Raw genomic sequence first — 14,751 nt, 5'->3', positions numbered from 1 at the left:
TGCCAGAGCAACAGTTTTACCTCAAATTTCATTGCAAGTGCGATGAACCTCCTCAACGTTCATGTGGGATTTTTTCCAGTGCGCCACGTTAGGAAACACTCAGCTGAATTCTTGCCCAATTACCAGACACCACCATTTGTGAATTTTGGATGACGTTTCATGACATTGAAATTGCTCACAGAGGTTCAACAGCATGTATTATGAAGGTTACAGTACCGGTTTTTAACCAAATGAATTTGAAGGTTTTTCAAAAAAGAGGTTTGGCAACACTGTATGAGGAAAGTCAAGTGAAAGTTGAAGCGCACCACATTAGGCGACTCTACTGTAGGGGTGCAGTCCACTAATTCAAGTAAGAATTTCTGCCCAGCTCATTCGCAGGACAAGTGCCCCCACAATTTCTTTTGAAACCCGAATGAACCCTAGCAAATAGTATGACGTTTCTCCTGCTTTGATTTGTATTGGTAGCTTCTCACCATTGCAGTGCAGTATGGCAAGGTCCACCACTTGGTCATGTCGTGACCAATTTTATTGAAATAGCTTATGCTTTGAAGACATGCAAAGTGTCAAACCTAGTCAAACCGACCATTAGGCCGTGATTACCTTTGGTATTTTCACCGGTATTTGAAGTCACTGTTCACAAATCAGCACTTTCTCATGTGCACTGAGACTTAAAAACTTGATTTTTCAACACTGTGTATCATATTTTTCAAGAACAGCATGTCTGAGGTTAGTGAAATTTATATCAAAATGAGCGCAACACTCTTTAAAAACTTACAAGGCTCTGATGCCTGTTTGCTTAATTCTTTTAAGCAGAACTGTTTTATGCATAACACACACATGCTTACTGTCCGTTTTCGTCAAAAGTGATCCTTACTTGGCCATCAAGAGTTGGCACTTCATGTGCTCAGAATTTTGCTTAACCTCCGTGACTGGCTTCACCTCTTTGCTGCGGTCATGTGTTCCTTTCGGCTAGTCATTTGGTCTTGTCTCCTGTCGGTATTTGTCACCGTGGGCTGTTGGACTTAACGGATAGGAATAGTTTCTCAGGTGGATCGAAGAGCTGACTATGTCATCTTATCGGCAACAAGCATGCATGTGGAATGTGGTTTGACAGGGACCTGTGAGTAATGGAGAGATGGGGGGGCTAGGGTGGGGTGGCGGGGAAGGTGAGACATACTTGGCCCTTCCATCCCCCCACACCCAAGTGTGTATTTGCCTGCAGCTGGGAACCCCCTATTGTTCCTCTTTTGTTTGTACTTTAACCTTTTTAGAAGACCACCCATATGTTTTGTACACAGTTGTCAATCAGGAACCCTTTGTCAATCGGGGACCTTATTGTCCTCTATTGTTCAGGGTCCCCAATTGAATGCAGAAACAAACTCACACACACGCTCTTTGCATCCACTGCTTTATTTTCTCGCTCTGGAAATTGTCAACCAATTTCCAGAATTTTCCTTGTTTTAAAATTATTGTTGGGCTTTTTTCTCAATGTCAAAGTATAACTTTTATGTCACTTCTTAGTTCATAGGTGTCATATATTTTTATGACTTTTTAAATATTTTGACAGAATTATTTGCAAATTTGGTGACATCTCGCTGACAGGTACTCTCTGGTATTTCTGCCCATATTCTGACTCTGAACTTTACACTGTCTTTCTGCCCCAGGTTTTCTTTATCATTTAAGGAATGTCTCAAGAGTTGACTGTCTACTTGATAGTCCAATTTGGAATCACTTTCATGTTCTTAATTTGGAAACCAAAGATCTTAGAAATAGTTTTGAACAATAATGGGAACATCTGCTCACTCAGTATGAAGGTTGTCATACCCAGCCCATTTCGGACCCCACACCTTACCTCAGTGTGCTGAACTTTGTTCGTTTTGTGTTGGACTGTGCAACCTTGAAAAGTATTCAACTACTGTTGCCTTGGGCAAATCTCAGAAGAACAAATTATAAAGGGGCCAGTGCCACAAGTAATATTGGGTTACCTGATTAATCGATTGATGTATGGTAAGCATTGAGTTACAATTTTTTATTCAATCAATTGAAATCACTTTAAGAATGCGAAAGCTTCCTTGCAGAAGTTGCAAAAGATCTCCCCCAAAACCGGAGTACAACGTGTAGAACAGTCAGCTTGATTGGAACAGCTGCTTGATTAATTGAAATCCGGAAGTGTGAATTGTTTTTGAAACGTATTTGTAAATTTGTGGCTCTGCTGTTTAACCACATGGTCTGATCGTTTTCAGTAATGGATTTGTGTTGCTTTTTTTTTCCCTGTCACTCTGCAGGATTCAGAAGGAGACACAGCTTTGCACGATGCTATCAGCAAGAAGCGGGATGACATCTTGTCGCTGCTGCTGGAGAACAACGCAGACATCTGCGTGACCAACAACAATGGCTTCAACGCCCTGCATCACGCGGCACTCCGTGGGAACCCCAGGTACGTGGGTTTTTTTTTATTCAGTTGTTCTTTGAGGATTTGTTCTTGCAGGAGTCTGGAGCTGCATCTGAATCTGTTGTCTACAGGGGAATATTTTCGTGACCCTTAGCTAGAAGCATGTTTGTGACATTAACGCAGTAACGAGGAACATGTTTGAGGTGGCCCATAAAAACACAGAACCAAAAACAGGTCATGCTAGAGAGAAAAAAATGTGTAAGGTTGCAGACACAGTTCATGACAAAAGTCGTGTCAGGGGTCGACTTTAAGCTTTTTTGCCCAGAAGGTTAAAATGGCTCCTGTTTCTATGGTAGCCAATTCACAACAATTATGGACAATTCACACAATGCTAGTCAGGTAATCACAGCAGCAAAGGATGTCCGTGTATCATGTGGTAAGCGTCCATGATGCATGCAACGGGCAGGCGATAAACCTTGTGCCGCAGCAGGATATTTTGTGGAAATTTGCTCGTTTCGAGTAAATGCAAAATCACGTCAAATTAAACTCCTGAACACGGAGAATACATACATAGACAAGAGACCAAGTTTTGCGAATTAACTTGAAGAAATCCTCTTGCAACATCGACGCTTTTTCAATCTGCAGCTGTAGGGTTGCTTGCGTGTACGGCCGGCCAGTGTAGCATAATCGATCGGGACGTACAGACTGGTTGGCACATTTCCATCACACATTCTTTGGCATGGGCATGGCAGGAACCAGTGCAGCCTTGCTTTGATGGATTGAGCCTTGTGCGCGTGTTTTCACCACTGGGACATCGAAATGTGAAGGGAATTTGTGAAACTAAGAGAAGTTTCTTTTCAAAAATTGCAAATGTAAGTAGGAAAAATATAAAACGAGCTGTCTTAACATGAGAAAAGGTTGTCGAACCTACCCCACCACGGTAAATATTTTGGTGATTTCTTTGGAATAAAATGTGTCCTCACCCAACCTCTTGCTTTAACACGGGTTACCAGGCTCTAATTATGGCAGTGTGTCCGCTCAGTGTGGACCCATACATTTTCAGTCAGTCTTCAGAAAGTTTCTAACTATTGCTGGTCCTTTACATTCTTGAAGAAAGTAGCCGTTTTGGTTTGGGAATACATAATTTATTGATTTGGAGACAACGAAAAATTGCCTATTTTTTAAAATTTGAACCCGCAATTAACCAACTGCAGCCTTCAGTTCTTGTTCAGTCAAAAGAGTGACAACACACAGGCCTAACTAAAGCTGTGAAAATGCCCAACCAATGATCAAAGTAGAAACATGTCTACATGTAGGTCTAGGTTTCGCCTGTTGAAAATATGCAGGGACATGTTGACAGTTGATGTAACTCTGGTAACTCATTTCGGAAACAACCTCAAACCAAGCCTTTGTCTACTGCCATTTCTGTGTAGGAGTATGCCTGGTCCACGGTCAGAGAGAGTGGAGACCGGCCAATGTTTCATATTGACTCAAGGATCCCAAGTACACGTAGTTACAGAAACAAATTACCCTGTCTGGTCAATCCCAGTTTGAAATTCCTTGGAGTACAGCCAATGTGCTGAGTAAGACTCTTGTTTTGATAAACTGTTTATTTCCTGTTTTCTCTCCTGTTTCTTTCTGTGCCATTTGTTTTCCCTCTCCAACATTGCCCTTTTTTTACTCAGAATTCTGTCTTCCTCGTGGTCCCAGCCCACTGCGTTGCCCCATTTTTTACCTGGAATAACCTCCCCCCAGACTAAAAGCCTTGTGTTTTTTCCCAAAAGGATGTAAAGAAACAGGAAAATGCCAGATTTCAGAGCATTAGGACTTTTATGGTAAAGGGAAGACCTAGTGAAAGAGAGGGGCTTCTAACCGGTAGCCGCTCATTTATTACCTGGGGATAATAACAGTGTGAGGAGAAATTACTGTCTTGGTCCCTCACTCTAACACTTCAATTACAACACTTTGTACAAATCCATTCAAAGTACTTAAATACCTCAGAGGTTCTTTCCATAGCTTGCTGTATATTTGAAAGAAACAGAAATGAATGTCAAACACTTTGGATGCCAGCAGTGTCTTTGCGAGAAGGAAGAAAGATGTGATTTAAGGTTCCATTTAGTATACTAAAGACAAAAAAAGTGTCATATGATATTTTAGATGAGTTTGGTCTCTGCTGGCTTTTGGAAAACTTCCACAGAATTGGTTCATCATGCAGTCATTCCTTGTATCTAACAAGGCTTTACTTATTGTAGAGGAAAGGTACATACCGGTATTTAGGATGACTATGGTGGTCCCTTTCATTTGAGTGTGATAGTACCAGTAATCTGAATTGTTGCCACCTGAAAACCTCTTAACCGCGACACTTTCTCTCATGTTCCAAAGTTTTCAAAATGATCCTCCAAATGGATACAGTAATTATGTGATTTTGTTTGTTGCTATACATGTAATTTGCCTCATAGACAAAAATTTAAAAAGAAAACACATTCTCTTGTTCCATCACACCGGACCACTTACTGACGATATTCTGTGTGCAAGCCTGTGACTGTATTTGTCTAAACAGGAGCATCGACTAGACTGGAACAGTTGCCGTGTCCAAAACATTAAAACTGATACAGAAGTGATGCTGATGTTGGGAGACTGACCATACCAGTTGAATCTCTCAACCCAGTTCAAGAATTGAAGTTTAGATACATGTGAGCTCCAGTGATTCCCTGACCTTTAGATGCAGTGACCTATAGACTGAGATATTGTTATTATGCTGTAATATGAGACATATTTAATTGGCCAGATATTGTCAGGTTTATATGAAGAGGAAGGCGTGTGACCAGCGGAAGTTGTAGGTATTAGATTATAAACAGTCATAATCGACACTCTGAAAGAGAGTTAAGGCCATTCTCGTGAAGGATTGTTAAAAAAGTTAATTTCAAAAGATGGAAGCGTCAGTGAGAGCATAAATATGATGTAATATAAATATAATTCAAACTCAACTTGGAAAGATGGGCTTGGTCTGCCAAATTCAACAGATTAAGAGGGGATAGTAACAGGGATTCTTGACATTGCAGAATGGGTTCTGATTTAGTTGACAGAAGTCAAGTTGAGTCTGTGGTCCCAAATTTATTATCTGTGATGGGAAGAAGGATCTCTTGACCTTGCTTGAACGTGAGTGACATTACGTTGTCAAGATATACCGAGAAAGAAAAAACTTTCAAGTAAAGGACATTAGAAGGAACAAATCGAACGAGAAATGACAGTTACAGTTCAGGGTATGTTTATTGACAAAGTGGGGCTTGAACTCTCTCTGGCACAAATCACACTCTTGTAGGGGATACTAAGATGGCACTGGCAAACATAACCGTCCACCGATAACCACCCCCCCACCTCCGATAAGGCAGGATCCTGCTGGAAAAAAAAGGAAGAAGAAAGAAAGAACCAAAAGAATGAGCTGCAAAAAAAAAAAAAGAGTAAAAAAGATGACGCACTTGACAAACTGTAGACTCCATAGACTGGAGCTTGAGATATGTAACATACAATGGCTGGCTTTGGAAGTGATCTATACTACAGGCCGAAACCAGACACTGGGATATAGAATCGGCCATGAATGCATCTTCCACGGAAGTTGTTGTGCGGTCTATTGATCCAGTAACTGACCAATTTCAGCCCTGTTATTGAACTGTTCCTTCAGCTTTTCTGTCTGTTTTACCCGAGGGGAGTGAAGTACTGTAAGCAGTCCAGCCCTGAATTGCTGTCAGCGTACCGTTATGGTGCACAGCAGTTCTGAAAGTTTAATCGTTGCAAGTGTCAACAGGCTTAAGATCAAATTGAAACCTCACTCTGAAACCTTATCCAAAAACTACTTTGAAAGTTTGGCTTCTCAACAGAGCACATCCTTTTTATGACAATATGGAAGGTATCGTTTCAACTCTTAGCATTATCAGAAATTATTCATAACGGGTTTGGATAAGTACTCGTACTCAAAAAGGAAATACATTAGGTAGATACAGTGGTTTTTTTTCAATCAGTACAAATTATTTGAATCATGGCTCTATAAAACTCCCCTTGAGCGCCACATTGCACGTACCTTGGAAAATCAATGCTTGAAGAGTATTCAAATTTATCTTAGAAATCTGATTAAAATGGAAATACTGTTTTTCTCTTCATTTTCTTTGAAATGATTTCTTCAGAAGCAAAGTAGTTTTTCTTTGAATCCAGCTGAAACTACATGTACGGCACATTGGTAATAATTGGAAAGGAGGTATGTAATATCTCTGGAACTGACTCAAATTGTTTCTTTGAAAGGAAGGACTTGTTTATCCAAGCACATTAATATTTCTTTGAAACCAAATCCATCTACACCACATCTTTTTCAAAACAGACGGAAGTTTACCGTTGAATCTTTTTCAAGCGATCCCCATTTTAAACATTTGTGTTCGTACCAGCTTAGATGGATTTTTCTTAGCCAGCAGTCAAAACAAGAATCTTTCAGAGAAAGAACAATATTTTCTTCAGCACAACTGGATATTTCTTTGTACATTGTTCTTATTTGCCATCTTTGGAATGGGAGAAGTGGGCCCTGTGTAAGAAACAAGGGGAACTCCATCTCTGGCTGGTAATAGTTTTCAGCTCACAGAAATAAGGCACATGTTAGTGCTTTCCTGAAACCCCAAAAGCTACAGATCTCACTATATCTCACTCTCAGCTTTTTTAAAGCTTGATTTATTCTTCTCAAGCAATTTTACACTTGGAAGTCTTTAGGTCTTTGTGTATAGAGCCTTAAGGTCAATTAGTTGCATAAGCACAATGCTCATAATTTACAAAGCTGGAAGTTCACAGAATAGCAAGCCACCACTTGCACTATTTCAACCTTTAGGGACCAAGCCTACAGGACAACTCCTGATGGAAATCTGATGGAAATCTGATGGAAATCTTTCCATTCTTACAGATAATTGGAAACTTACAGGCTCGTCATAACTCCAAGCGCACATTTGTAGAATTCACCCATTTTCCATGTGTGAGTCAACCCAAAACATTACTTACATGTACATATACCCATCTCGCTACTTCAGACTTAGTCCTTGTCAACAAATCCTGCCAACTGCAGATGAATAGGAATTCGATTTTTTTTATCCGTGTACATTTGTGATTTCTACATTTATCAACTTATCCTCACAATGAGCAGCCAAGCGTGTTTTTTCTTATGAGAAGTAAGTGAAATACAGCCTTTGGACTTATTTATATGATTCTGCAAGCAAACCTTTTACATGCAACTCATGACTTTTCAGTAATCTTTCAAATAAGGAGCTGTAATATTGCACCTGAACATGTGATTTTGGCTTTAATACATAACACCTGTTTGCATGGACAAGAAGACCATAATGACAACAGACAGATCAAAGAATGTTGCCTGCCTTTACTAGCTGAAAGTAGTTAACTTGAGGTACAATGTGATAGTTACATTTTTGACTTAACCCCCGGACACTTTAGGGGCAGAAAGTGTTCGTACGCCATTTGTTATTAATCTGTGGGCGTTTAATGACTAACTCGGCCGTATTTGTCCCAGATGCAAGAATGCTGTGCTACGGCTGGTTGAAGGGGACCAAATCCACGCAAGGCCACGATTTGGTTCCCGTTTACCAGCTAAAGCACAGTAAAATGACGAAACCCGCGATGACTCCGATAATGATGCGAATGATAGTGATGATGTTGCTGGCTGCCCCTGTAATGTTCTCTCCAGACCAGTTGCACCTCCAGAAGTCAGCTCTAAACTTTGTCCTCTTCACCTCATCTTCATCTTTTTCGTTGCCGAGGTTTGCAGATCTGAACTTGATCTAAGTCCAACTCACAGCCCTACTTTTACTCTTTAGACGTGGGCTTGCTTACTGCAAGTGGTCATGCAATTCTAACATTACTCAAAAACAACTGAACAATGTTACTTACACTCGATCTACATGTACTAGGTAAATTCATTAGGGTATTGGTCATTGATGTCAGATTATTGCAGCAGAACCTGGGTTTGAAAAGGAGTATGACCAAAGAAAAACGACATTATTGCTTTATTTTACATTTAGATCTAAGTGAAAAGGTCCTGGAAAGATTACCAAACACATTATGGTAAACAGCATCATTTGTCTATGCTCTCAGCTGAAAAATAAATGTGAAGTTTATGTACATGCAGGTGGTTTATTCCAATCGTGACCTACTGTAGCTTTCAGTTTTCTGGGTTCATCCTGTATGCTTCATCACAGACAGATATGTGTACTTTGTGTGACTGAAGGATGGCAACAGGCTGGCATCTGTGGGAGAAAATGGTTCACTAGAATAATGATGTTAATTGGAAACAACAATTTAGTTGCTGGTTTTCAGTGGGTAACAGCTCTAGGATTTGTTTAAATTTTTTTTTTCTCATTGTATTTTTTGGTTACATTTGTGGAACTAAGTTGGCCATAATTAACTGACGTGCAAAGAAAGCTTACATATATGTTGAAAAAAATCAAACCAACCTGATGCTTCCATGATCCCTTGTACCGACCTTTGTTTATGCTGATTTGCCATTAATTGCAATGGTGTATGGAATAATACAGGTGCTCATTGCTTTGGCTACTTGGTACCAGTATGCGCTGCATGTACGTATATGCCTATTTGGAGATCATGCTCCCGTAAAGTAGTCAGGTAGTAGGCTGAAGTCAGTCGCAAATTTTTGCATTCATAATTTGAGGCTATGTATCTTTCGAAAGTTTCTTAGCCAGTTTTTAAGCTTCTGTCTGTGAAGATTTGAAGTAGCTCAGCAGTCTCCTCAAGCAGCTACAGAATCAATTCAGGATAGATTGTACCAGACATGTAGAATGAGCAGTTGTTGCAGACGAGATACAGGAATACTGTAGATCTAATACTTGTTTAGAAGTTTGTGACCGGTTATAACTAGCAGATTTTCAAACCATCCCTGTTACTTTGATATGTCTCTGCATAGAGTACATACATCCCTTTCTGGTTTCAATTAGTGTTTCTGTCTGGCCCATCTAACTTCTCTTTTCAAGATGGCACAGTTTTGAGAGGAAAATTCTTTACATGCTGCTGCAACATCACAGTTTGAACCTTGAAGAATTCAATCCCAGGAGCAAGTTTGTATTTTTTTTGTCCCACATCACAGTGTGGGACAAATCACAAATGAGCATATGATGCTCATTTGTATCCCCGACACAAATTGTCAAACAAGTAACAAAATAATGAATTTACCCATTTGTCTGTTGCCTCTGTGTAAACAGTTCATTTTGACCACGGTTACATTTTTGAAACTTGTTCAGAAGTTGCAAGAAAGCAACCCTCACTGTCGAGTTGGACTAGTTCACTGATCATCATCCTAAACTTCAGCTTGCTGTTCCAGGATACTTCCATGGGAGCATATTGTTTTTACAATTTGAAAACACAAAAAACCACACACACACACAAAAACAAGAAATATGTGTATTTGTTCAGATGCAAAGGTTCCTGTGTTCCTAAGCTTCATAAGCAAGGTCTCCAAATCTGTTGGAATTTTAAGTACTGTTTGAATGTTTGTGGCAAATAGAAACGATCAAACGTCACGTTGTGCAGTTGCCTTGCCATAGTTTTGCGCCATGAGCCATTGAATGTCACAGTACAGCAGACGCCACTCTCATTGCCTCGTCTGTTTCAATCATTTGCAAGTGATCACTGATCTCACCATGAATAGTTGATTAAATACATGCATGCCTTCTCCGTTGTCCTACAGTGCCACTTGTTTTTCCACTCATTTGTGTGATGCCTCCTCGGCTGAATTGATCAGTAACAATATTTGCTGGTAAGGCAGCAACCACATGTATAAACTGTGGGCCAATGTGTAGCTACCTGCGTTTTGGTTGTGCAAACATTTTGGTTTTCTATACTGGTTATGATTCTTCTTTGGAGCTGTTTTCTACACACCCTGCTGTCTGCATGCAGTGCGCGTTTTAGGATGGCAGATCTATTATATGCTTCCTTTCGTAAATGAATATTAAATAACTGCTAAGATTACATTATTTCATTGTTAAGATATGAAAAACCAGCTGATCATAAAACTTAGCGGTATGTTTGTTGGGGTCTGGCGAGTAAAAATTGGAAGTGTTTGGAGCTTTGGTCAGATTAAAAACACCAACACATATCAGTGCTCTTTCACCGTATGCAAATGAAGTGTGAAAAAGTGACACATGTGCATGTATGAACATAATATAATTATGTGGTTGCAGATAAGTAATATTTAAGAATTTAAGCTTGTTGTAAGTAATCTATTATATCTGCCATTTCCATGACCATTGTCATTCTATAGTTTTGTTAGAAGAGAAAGGATTATGTAAGCAGACTAATAATTCTTTATACCATGCAGATTCTAGTTACATCATCAAGAATCAATTTTACATGTAATTTGGTGTTGAGCAATAGACTACTAATCAACGTGGCAGTTGCCAATGAAATAGAATCACTGCTCACCATGCAGTCTGATGCAAATGGTTCAGTGTGCAGGCTGGCACTCCTGCTGCTCCTGTGAATGATCTTGCAGACTTCTCCATCACCATCTGCAACAAAGTAGTCAAAGATATGACAAGTTAAGTGATGGTACATGCCCAGTGTAATGAGCAAATGATTGTCTGCATAATTTGCACATGTAGGTTGTCCAAGGGGACAAGATGTCATCCTTGCTACAGCTAAGTTGTAAACAATGCCGCTGACATCTGTGGATTGGATTCTCTCTAAAATTCAGGGAGTAGGCCATATGCTGCACAGCTAGCGACACACTTTCACTTGGTATCGAAGTGTGTCAGATCAAAAAAACAGGTTAGCAACCCAAATTTTACAAATCATGCTATGTGTATCTGGGGGTTTTGTGGAATTTTTGCTTAGCACATCAATCAGCTAATTAGAAACCTATTTAGCCCTGCAGGCTTTTCAGGGCTTGACTTGGCAGACTTGTTCTCAACAAATGAACACTGTTTAGAGTGGATTGTAACAGCTACCCTGGGTTTCATATTTGACAAGTATCCTGTTATTTAGTTGAGCACACCACAAATAAGCCTTGAAGTGACTTGAAGTGGTCAGTAGTGTAGAAGGTTAGAATTTGGGGGGGCAGACGACATTTTCTTTTTGACTAATTTGAAAAGGTTTCCAGTTACTCACCTGCTCTGTTTAAGAAGAGAGGTGAAGGTAAAATGTTGCTCTGCGTGAGTCGTAAACTATGAGTTCACTCAGCTCTCCAAATTTTTGGCCAAGTACATGTAAGATGTGCAGTGGTGCTGGTACAGTACTTGTGACAATGCTTGCTAGTTTTAAAAGCAGTTCCACAGATGTTCAACATCATTGTGACTCTTTGCTACTATGAAACTTAAGAGCTCCCTTCAAAGTAGCAAACTTTGTGCCAAGTACAGTTAATGGAAGACACATTTGTTTTAATTACTAGTGTTTCTCTGAAGATATGAAGCTTTCTGAGTGACTGCTATTGTGGGTCTTATTGATGACTGTATCAGCCACTTCATCATAGTCATTTGTGATTCAGAGACGTCACTCGCCAAAAAAAAAAGATTAAAAACAGAGAAACACGTAAGCATCAGATAACCTCCAGTAACCTTCTTTGGATTTTTTCCCCAAGCCTGCAAACTGTCTTTGACGTCATTTGTTTGTAAATTAACCGCGGTGGCCTCGGTAGCCTACTTGATGGCAACAGTGCACGGGGCTGCATCAGCTGATTAAAGTATCCCACCAAGTTGGCATCCTCAAAGACTCTCATGAATTTATGCAGTGACGCAGTCAGGATGATGCAGAATGAAGACGTAATTCCTTATATTTACACCTCCAGTTAGCCAAACAACAACAATCGAAATACACGTAAGTCCCGTTGAAAGACATCGTGTACAAAACAAAGTGACGCTAAGAGGCACAAATGGCAGTCAGGAGGTTCATCTGTGGCTTGAAGGATGGTTGTTTTGGACGTAAGCACATTTCTTCACTTCCTGTCTGTGTAGACTGCTTGCCACCATTATCGTCATGTTGCGCTGTTGTTGTATCCAACAGTTTTGAAGGATGAGCATGAAAATAATCTGCAAGTTCCTGTGTTTTTTTCAAAATCACAAATGACATTTTTGGGGTTAGCCTATCCTCTTGGCCGATTCCCACTGCCGGTAAAATGGTGGCTTTTATAGATGAGCATGCAACCAGTAATAGACTTGTAGACTGCTATTGCCCTGCTGGATAAAAAAGAGAAGTCAGTGAACATTAAACTCACCACACTACACACTGTAGTGAGAATGCTTTTGTTTTCAATAAGACAATTGGAAGTACCGCGGTAAGCAATTCTTGGCCAAAGCAATGGCTGTCTGTGACATGAAGATAAATCAAAGTCGTTATTTGTTTTTTAAAAGGACAAAGCAAATCAATTTCAAATGTGTGTTCCTTGTTTGTTTGGTTTTTTTTTTCAAAAAATATCACTTATGCATAGTTGAGAAAGTAAGTGAAGGTAAAACTGAATGTGGAACTGACATCTTGTTTCCCCCTCGAGAAAGTTGACAAGTAATTATGCCTTTCATTGGTGCAGCAAATGACAATCTTAATGATGAGGTTGGCCAAGCAACCCTGTTGCAGCAGGTGAGTGTACATGCCAAACTACATGTATCCTCCACAGCCTCAACCAATTTGCAGATGGTGTAGCAATATCCTTTTTAAGTAGGGCATCCATCATCCCAACGTCTCCTGACAGAATCCATCACTGGATCTCTTTCCTATTATCTCGTGTATCATTATCCTGCTGATCCTCTTTCAGCCCTCTGTCGCCCCGTCCTCCTCTGGAAGTTCGTCCTCCCACCATCATTGTTAACAGAAAAACAACATGGGAATAATTTAGTTCCCCTAAAAGGAGAGCCTTTCTATATCCGTCGAATAGTTGGCCGTGTTTTTTTCCACCAGTGCTGGTACAGCCTGCTGGCTGGTACAGAGCTGACTGGCTGGCTGGCTGGCTGGTTGGCTTGCTGTCAGCGTTGATCCACCCTCCCACTGCAGGGAGATGTGTCCTGGAATGAGCCGACATCCCCCGTCCGTCTCGGTTTAAATAACCCCGGCGTCGATGGGAGGATGGGGGCCTTCTCACATATGCACAGCACAGTGCGGACATTCTGCCGCAGTAAAGGTCTCCCCCTACCCTCCCATTCAGCCGCTGCGGATCCGATGACTCTCCCCCCCCTTCCACTGTCTGCGGCCGTGCCATATGTTGTCAGAGGCTATTGTGTACCTACGCTGTAGTGTGTGGGCAGAATGACATTTCTGTAATCATGCAGGCATGCCTCTTTGAGCACACAGACAAACCGCTGCTCTGGGTGCCAAACCAAAGAATTCCGGAACTGGGAGCATTGTACCCATAAACCCTCACCAATAAATAGGGAAACTGGGTACTTTGAATGGACAAATGCCCTGGCCTTATCCAGTTGACCTTAACAAATATGTGAACAGGGTAGTCTCTGACCAAGAAATTAAAAGAAGGGGAAGGAACTACTAGCAATGCCTGCCAAAAGGTTTTCTTTGTAAGATTATATCCTGATCTTTTTAGTCCAGCCAAATTGGGCCGTGACCTACCAAACACACCCCCATTTAAACTAATCTGTAAGAATACATAAGTAGCGAGAATAAGGGAGACGTTTTCAGTTACAGCTTGAACTTTCAGAGTCAGGCTGATGAGACATGCATAGATTTTTTTCACAGATCTATCCTGCTTTAGGAATTATTGACTTCCAGCATTCTCCCGATTCTAATATTTTGAAGCCCAAACTATAAAAGGATAGAGGGATTAAAGCAACTAAAAGCAGACAAGTTTTTCTTTCCTTTTTCTGTGTTGCTTGTGCTGGACTTAAGTATTTACACTCATACAAGTACATAAACCTACATTCCCACAAATATGAAGGCACCAAGTTGACCAGCCAGCTTTGCAGCTTTATCAGGTGTCACAAAACCCTTACAATTACTATCTGGCAATCAGACCTAGAACACTATTTATTCAAGGTGATTAGTAGCTCTTGTTCAAAACTTAAGTTGAAAAGGCCAGTGTCCTGTGGCTACATGATAGCATTGTAAATATCAGAGAGGATATTGAAAATGGAACACTGCTACACCCAAAGTGGTGTTAGAATTCTAATCCTGTGTCATCAGTCCATTCTGCCGTGTCATATTTCCAAGTTTAAGAACAAACAGAAAGTTAGCCTTTGACAATCACAAAGAGGTCATCTATATACGTGTATGTATGGAAAACCAAAATTGATATTGTATGCAAATATTATATTGGACATTAAAATAACTATTTCTGGAAAGTAAAACCGTTTAAAAAGGGAGTTAAA

At 40.3% G+C, this 14,751-nt stretch overlaps 1 protein-coding gene and 1 long non-coding RNA gene across 2 annotated transcripts in view; one reads left to right on the top strand and one right to left on the bottom strand.

Moving 5' to 3' along the window:
- The window catches only part of mib1 (mindbomb E3 ubiquitin protein ligase 1), a 161,412-nt gene that overhangs the window by 41,296 nt on the left and 105,365 nt on the right, over positions 1-14,751 (top strand). The window contains exon 12 of the mRNA XM_022241399.2: positions 2,286-2,437. Within this exon, the coding sequence (XP_022097091.1) occupies positions 2,286-2,437 (152 nt within the window). The remainder of the gene's footprint in view (positions 1-2,285; positions 2,438-14,751) is intronic.
- Positions 8,598-14,751, bottom strand: part of LOC147796120 (uncharacterized) — a 54,717-nt gene continuing 48,563 nt past the window's right edge. The window contains exon 3 of the long non-coding RNA XR_015428301.1: positions 8,598-10,956. This is a non-coding gene — a long non-coding RNA (uncharacterized LOC147796120). The remainder of the gene's footprint in view (positions 10,957-14,751) is intronic.

The sequence above is a fragment of the Acanthaster planci genome, linkage group LG18 (genome assembly GCF_054643075.1).
Source record: "Acanthaster planci isolate LZ-2023a linkage group LG18, COTS_SCS, whole genome shotgun sequence".
Taxonomy (NCBI): Eukaryota; Metazoa; Echinodermata; class Asteroidea; order Valvatida; family Acanthasteridae; genus Acanthaster; species Acanthaster planci.
The sequence above is the reverse complement of the archived record's forward strand: the minus strand, read 5'-3'. Positions and strand labels throughout refer to the sequence as shown.